This window comes from Ictalurus furcatus, chromosome 2 (assembly GCF_023375685.1).
Source record: "Ictalurus furcatus strain D&B chromosome 2, Billie_1.0, whole genome shotgun sequence".
NCBI classification, from domain to species: domain Eukaryota; kingdom Metazoa; phylum Chordata; class Actinopteri; order Siluriformes; family Ictaluridae; genus Ictalurus; species Ictalurus furcatus.
In genome coordinates, this window is record NC_071256.1 from 2,695,601 (window position 1) to 2,703,002 (window position 7,402).

Here is a 7,402-nt window from a genome sequence, read left to right on the forward strand (position 1 = left end):
AATCTTACATATGAATCATCATGACTGTATTTATACTGCATATATTCAGTTGGATGGATTCTTGGATAACAAAATAAAAAATATATTTAAATATGTGTTAAATCCATGTGTAATGTCTATTTTTGTGTCCTTTTTGTTTGTTTTGGTATGACTATTACACTAAGTGTTGCCTTAATGAGTACCTTGTAATCAAAATTTAATAAAAACGTTAAATGCAAAGCTAATTTATCCCAGAACAAAGAGAAAACCTACTGCAGCATACAGTAGCTGCACACACAAATCCATTGCTTTGTCGGTTACGCGCTCTGCTATATCGGACACGCGCTTTGGTTCCGCGCATGCGCAGTCCCGTCTGAATTTTGAAACAGAATGGCGGTGTTGCTAGAAACAACATTAGGCGACATCGTAGTGGATTTATACACCGAGGAAAGACCCAAAGGTACGATTTAACCGGAAATATCAGGTGTCCGGTATCCGTATGCGTGTTTAATATGTATATAAATGAGGTAGTTATTGGTTTAATTAATGCCAACTGAGATAAACAGAACCGCTAGTCAGCTAGCATAGCATAGCTATGTTTATCGGTTTCTAGTTCGCCGCTTGTTTTAGAGTAATGGGTTAATGAGAATAAGAAATTTAACACGTTTTCTAGTCAAACTGTTGTGTGTTTACACGCGTCAGCTTTAAGAGACGAGACCAGGAGCACGGCTTTTCCTCTCTACATCAATATCGCAGCTCTTTTAAGGGGAAATTAGCTTTACAGGGTCGCCGGTTGACGTCACGACACATGACACAAAACTGATTTTATTTAATACCTGAACATTCTGGCTTTGTGAAAACTACTTCAGTCAAATGAAATGAAATTGTTTTAATTAATGGCATAATTTTTTCCCCCGTGTCAAGTAGAGAGAAAAAAAAGATAGAATCAGTGTGGAATGTTGAGGGAAAATTTGCATATTCATCGAATTGCCAGGATCATTTGCATATCAAAAGGAGATGAAGAAAGCGCTTCTTAAAGATCAGAATAAATATCAAGTAATAAATGTCAAGGGCATGGGCGACATCATCATTTATATATTGTGTACTGACTGTTACGGTTTACGCGAGTATAATTTAAGCCAATAGGAAGTAAAAAAAAAATATTATTCGGATATTAATTTTGAAGCAGAAGAAGTGAAAATACCTTTTTGTTTGTTTGTTTGTTTGTTTTCCTTCGGCAGCCTGCTTGAACTTCTTGAAGCTGTGTAAAATCAAGTACTACAACTACTGCCTCATTCACAATGTCCAGGTAAGATCTTCCTACGCAGAACTCAGCCATCAGGCAACATTTATCTGAAATGAATGAATTTCTTATCATTTAACGTTTAAAATAACTGTAACGTTATAACAACGTAATAAATGGGTTTCAGAAAGGGACGTGTGAAGGAGCGGCGTCTTTCTACAGTGTTAGTAGTTTAGTTTAGTTTGTCGTTAGTCACGTTTCATTTCCTGACGTCATCACATTTCTGCAGTGTGTTTTTTTTTTTTTATTAAATTTTTTTTTTAAAATCATTATTCTTGAGGAAATTATATCACCAGGAAACCTGATCTTTATTGTGATGTAACTTATATCATCATGAAGTGTTTATCAGGGCTCGGTGGCGATGATATAAATATTAATTACTTTTCTGAGATATTGCACATAAAATTAGTTTTTTAAAACCAAATACACACTCTGATTGAAAGCTGATTTGATGACGAAATTTAAATCGGCTTAAATTAATTTTCATAGACATTTATCTATTTTGTTTGTTGGTTTTTAATGGTTTGTTTATTAAAAACGCAACAGTGCGGTTTGGCTGAGAATCTGTTTACGAACCTGTGTATCGAGACGCGTATAAGTATCGCGATATGATATTTTGGCTCATATCGCCCAGCCGCTGATATAAAACGTTCATATCGCAATCGCTGAAGTTGCCGTGACGACATATGGAATTAATTTCACCGTAAACGTAGAAGAACTGTAACAGTGGCGCTGTTTGGTTTTATTTCCTCTTTCAGAGAGATTTTATCGTCCAGACTGGAGACCCTACAGGCTCTGGCCGAGGAGGAGAGTCCGTGTTCTGGTCAGTAATAAACACCTCATGATGATGATGATGATGATGATGATGATTTAATCTGTTTGCCTTTTGAACTGGCGCTATACATTTGCAATGTTTTCTAATTAAAAAAAATAAATGGTATAATTCGAAGAATAAACACCAAGTCATTTATAGGGAAATAATCAATGTCGGACTCACCCCGAGGTTGATCTATTTTCCCGTATCGGCACACCCTGGAGCGGTTTTATAACTGGTTAAATAAGTACACTTCTCATTTTTTAAACGCATTTACGGTTAAGATTAATGCTCTGGAACGTCCACGAAGGGTTAGTTTCTGCTGTCACTCGCATTTATAGTGGCTACGGTGACCTTCAGCTCTATCCTGAAGGTTTATATCCTGAAGGTTTTCCTGTGGCAGAAAACCGTGCTGACACTGGAGACTCCTTCCATAAATGTTCAATAAAAACGTCTCCGAATGACGATGTGTTAAATAACAGCGAATAAACGGCTCATCAGTCTTGGAAAATGCCTGCGCAGGTTGTTACTATAGGAACGATAACTTGTATGAATATCAGCATTGATATAAACCTGTTGTGCGTGTTGTGTCAGTAAGCTGTACGGGGATCAGGCGCGCTTCTTCGATGCTGAGAAGGTTCCACGGATCAAGCACAAGAAGAAGGGCACCGTCTCCATGGTGAACAATGGCAATGAGCAGCACGGTTCTCAGGTTCTCATTTTATATATATATATATATATATATATATATATATATATATATATATATATATATATAATAATTATATATTTATATACACGTTAGTTTATTTTATGAAGTTAACACATGCATGTCTTCTGATATTGATTGATTTTCTTCTTTGATAAACATAATTGCTTTAGTTTTTGTGTTTTATATGTTAATACGCTCGTCGTCGTTAACGACTTAATTTTAAAATAAATAAATAAACATAATGTATTGTGTTACTGTGTTTGTAATTCTTTATATTATCTGTCTACTGACTGCATCCTTTACAGCAATACATCAACTGCATGATATTATTAAATGATTACGTTTTTCCTCAAATGTTTTTCCAGTGAAGGTTTTATTTTATTCTGTTTTTTATTATTATTCACGAACCAGGTTTAATAATGTCCTTAACAAGAGACGACTATAGCTACCGGTTTAGCATTACACAGACAGCATGTCTATATCATGACACGTTCCGCTCAAAAACATTGTTTGTGTCAGTAATACAGTTTCACAAAATGCAGAGTAAATTCTATTACAGACATTAAATACCCAAACCAAATCAGTAATGTCCTGTTGCAAATAGAGACTTTTCTGCAGCAGTTCTGTCTTCTTTTTTTCATAAACCGAACATTCTGTAAAGCTACTCTGAGATGGGTCATTCATTTTTCGTATTGAATTTATGCAGCAAAGGAAACAAAATGCATGCATTTAGTAAACCCAACAAAACCAAAATGTAGAGAGGCTTCAAAAGAAACTGCAGTGCAAAGCACAATCTATGATCAATACAATATACTGTCTATTGTATAAGGGCAGACCTGACACTTAAAAAATAATGCAGTTTCTGTAATTCCATCTGATGTTAGTGTTTTTATGACATTGTGCTATGATTGACTAAATGTTCCTGTAGGAAGAGAACATGTGTTAGTGTTTTGGTAGATGTGGTTTATTGTGTTAGTGTATTATTGTCTTTTGAAAATTAGTGTTGGAGTTTAGTTTACAGTGTGTGATCTTGAGCATGAAATTAACCGTTTTGCCAGTTGTCTGTTGTAGGTGTGTTAGTGTGTTAAATTGTTAAAAGTATTGAAAAAATTGTCATAGCGATCGTAAAAAACTGTAACATCTAAAGTGTTCATATTTGTCATGTGTTTAGATTTCTGTGATCTGACTCTGGATCCCAGCACAGTAAATTATTACCTCATTCTGTCTGAGAGGAACAGAGCGGTGTTACGCAGTGAGAGACAGCAGCAGTACTCTGATCATCCAGAGAGATTTGATTCCTTGTGGCAGGTGTTGAGTAAGGAGAGTGTGTGTGGACGCTGTTACTGGGAGGTGGAGTGGAGCGGTTATGGTGTGTTCATATCAGTCTCATATTCCACACCACTCAGAGTCCACACCACATTCACTCAGCCTCTATACGCTGGGTTCTTGCTGCACTCTCATGGATCAACTGTAAGGTTATTTGATCCAAAAAAAAAAATCTAAAAATGAAATTACTCCATAATCGCTGACCATTAACTTTTCATAAATTTTACTGATTTTTAAACTGTATGAATTTTAAATGAAATCACATTCTAATAAACATTTACATTTTCTTTCATGATTACTTGTAAATTGAATTGATGAAGCATAACTTCCCACATGATGCTGCCACCACCATGCTTCACTGTAGGGATGTTGTTCTCAGGGTGATGTGCAGTGTTGGCTTACAACCAAATGTTGGCCAAACGTTCAATTTTGGTCCATTAGACCTAGTAAACTTTTTCAACATGTTTGCTGGAGGTTTTTCTGGTTTATCCTGGATGGAGGGATTAGAAATCATTACAGTATTTAGTTTTATAGAGACGAGGCAAACAGTTCTACACATAGCATGTTCACTGGGAACATTCTGTACACAAGACTTTAATCTTTATGATTACAGAAGCAGTTTTAGGGGGCAAAGCTACAGTATTCAGGTGATGTATTCAAGCAGAATGATGAGTATTAAGACTTTTTTTTTTTTTTTTTTGAAAGCGCAAGTCTTTAAGCTATCCACATCTGTTCTGCTCCTTGTTATACATTTCATTATTTCAGATACTAGTAATGAACCTGCACTTTTTTATTATTATTATTATTATTATTATTATTATTAAAGCAGACATGATGGATCCTAATAGGCCAAAATTCTGCTAAGGTTCTGTGGAGCAAGACTAGAAGATTGTGGTTTATGGTAGTTTAAGCTGCACTTAAATCAAGCAACGAATGCAAAAAGACTGAACTTTGATCAGAGGCCAATGGTCGGTAATTTACTACTTTAATCAACGCTGTTTCAGTACTGGTAAAGTCTAAACCCTGACTAAAAGATTTAACGTGTTCTTTTACTTTACCATGGTGGTAAATTTAAATGAGTAATGTGGACTGTAATAAGTATGTATGAAGTTACTGGAAAACTGTATAATCCTTTATTTTTATAAAATATAACCCCAAACATCTGTAAAATAAGACTGTATTCTGTCATTTGTTGTCATGTATCAAGAAACTCTGGACTCCAGTTCCCATCAGCCACTGCACTGCACTAGCTGTCACATGACCACCTGCACCTGATTCACGTTTTGTTAATGAGCACTCGTGTGTATATATAGTCATTGTCTGCACTGTTTGCTTGTCTTTCGTTGTCCTAGACTCTTGTCGTTTATGTCTCGGTGTTTTGTTTCATGCCACAGTGTTATACCAAGTTGTCTTAGTGGCTTTGTTTCGTAATACGTTTGTTTAAATAAATGTCATTCTCTGCACTTGCTTCTGCCTCAACCTCAATACATGACAGAACAAAAGACCCATTATCAGAACCAGCAGATCACCAAGATGGACGCCTGGTTTGCAGCATATGAGGAGTGGTATAGAGGACTATTGGAGCAGGGTAGAAGGACAGATGAACTACTCGCTCAGAATGACCGCATGCTCTGGCTGCCGCGGCGGGACAGACCATGCACCAGGTCACCACTGGCAATGTTCACAAAGGAGTACGCCATGCCACGCCGACAGGAGGGGGAGTCTGTGGTCGGGGCTGACACCAACTCCCACCCTCTCTCCCCTATTATGGCTCTCGCTCAGCCTTCATGTTCAGTGGAGGACATCGCTCTGCCTCCACGTTCCGTGAGAGACGTCGCTCCATCTCCTACCGGACTCAAGGAGTCCCCACTGTTCAGCTACCACAAAGTCGCTCTGCCTCCCTGGTCAGCTGTGGACGTCGCTCAGCCTTCCTGTTCAACTGTGGACGTCACTCAGTCTTCCTGTTCAATTGAGGTGGTCGCTCAGCCTCCCTGTTCGGCTGTGGACGTCGCTCAGCCTCCCTGCTCGGCTGGGGTCGTCGCTCTGCCTCCCTGCTCGGCTGAGGTCGTCGCTCTGCCTCTCTGCTCCACCGAGGACGTCGCTCCGCTGTCCAGCTCCGCCGAGGACGTCGCTCTGCTTCCCTGCACTGACGAGGACGTCGCCCCGCTTTCAAGCTCTGGCGAGGACGTCGCCCCGCTTTCATGTACTGCCGAGGAAGTATCTCTGCCTCCCTGTGCCGTTGTGGAAGCCGCTCAGCCTCCTGGTTTTGCTGGGGACATTTTGCCCAGGGGGCCAGGACCACCAGATGGAGGAAGTATCATTTTGGGCGCTCCAGGAGTAGCGCCCTTAGGGGAGGGTTCTGTCATGTATCAAGAAACTCTGGACTCCAGTTCCCATCAGCCACTGCACTGCACTAGCTGTCACATGACCACCTGCACCTGATTCACGTTTTGTTAATGAGCACTCGTGTGTGTGTGTGTGTGTGTGTGTATGTGTGTGTATATATAGTCATTGTCTGCACTGTTTGCTGGTCTTTCGTTGTCCTAGACTCTTGTCGTTTATGTCTCTGTGTTTTGTTTCATGCCACAGTGTTATACCAAGTTGTCTTAGTGTCTTTGTTTCGTGGTACGTTTGTTTAAATAAATGTCATTCTCTGCACTTACTTCTGCCTCAGCCTCGATACGTGACATTTGTCATAGACCAAGCTACATTGAGGAATCTATATGTAGTCACATCACTACTGGTTCATTCAAATATGTTTCTGTTGTTTCATTAAAATATGGTTGGGTATGAATATCAGTTTAATAATTAACCCTACGTTTATTAATTTGATTAATCTTTTTTTTTTTAAAACTTAGCCAAAATGACACATGGAAAATATAACCCTATAGTTTATCCACATGTGATCTAGTTTAGTCATCATCATCAATATTGTTATTATCATCATTATTGTGTTGCCTTTGTTTACATGTGATTATTATGCAAATAGTTTGTTTTGGGCTGTGCCTTGTTTACCTACCCTTCCAGCCTGTAATGTATTAAACGTTATGAAAGTGAGGATGGATGCAAGTGCAGTTAAAGACTTTTATTTGAGAGGGTCAGGCAGACAAATCCAAATCATGAGACAGTAGCATGGTCAAAATAACAGGCAATGGGTCAGGCGATCTACAAAGAGGAATAATCTGGGCAAGGCTAGAATCAGAAACGAGAAACGAGAAATAAATGCAGGGTAAGGAGATAACACTCCATACTACACAAGGTACAAAGA

At 38.7% G+C, this 7,402-nt stretch overlaps 1 protein-coding gene across 1 annotated transcript; it reads left to right on the forward strand.

Moving 5' to 3' along the window:
* The first annotated feature begins 320 nt into the window (after nt 1-320).
* LOC128619165 (peptidyl-prolyl cis-trans isomerase-like 4) lies at nt 321-6,796 on the forward strand. Its single transcript, XM_053643137.1, has 5 exons — nt 321-439; nt 1,221-1,288; nt 2,041-2,105; nt 2,691-2,808; nt 3,980-6,796. Exons 1-5 carry the CDS (start codon nt 370-372, stop codon nt 3,992-3,994), a joined length of 336 nt encoding a protein of 111 aa, XP_053499112.1. The 5' UTR covers nt 321-369; the 3' UTR covers nt 3,995-6,796.
* Nucleotides 6,797-7,402: the final 606 nt, after the last annotated feature.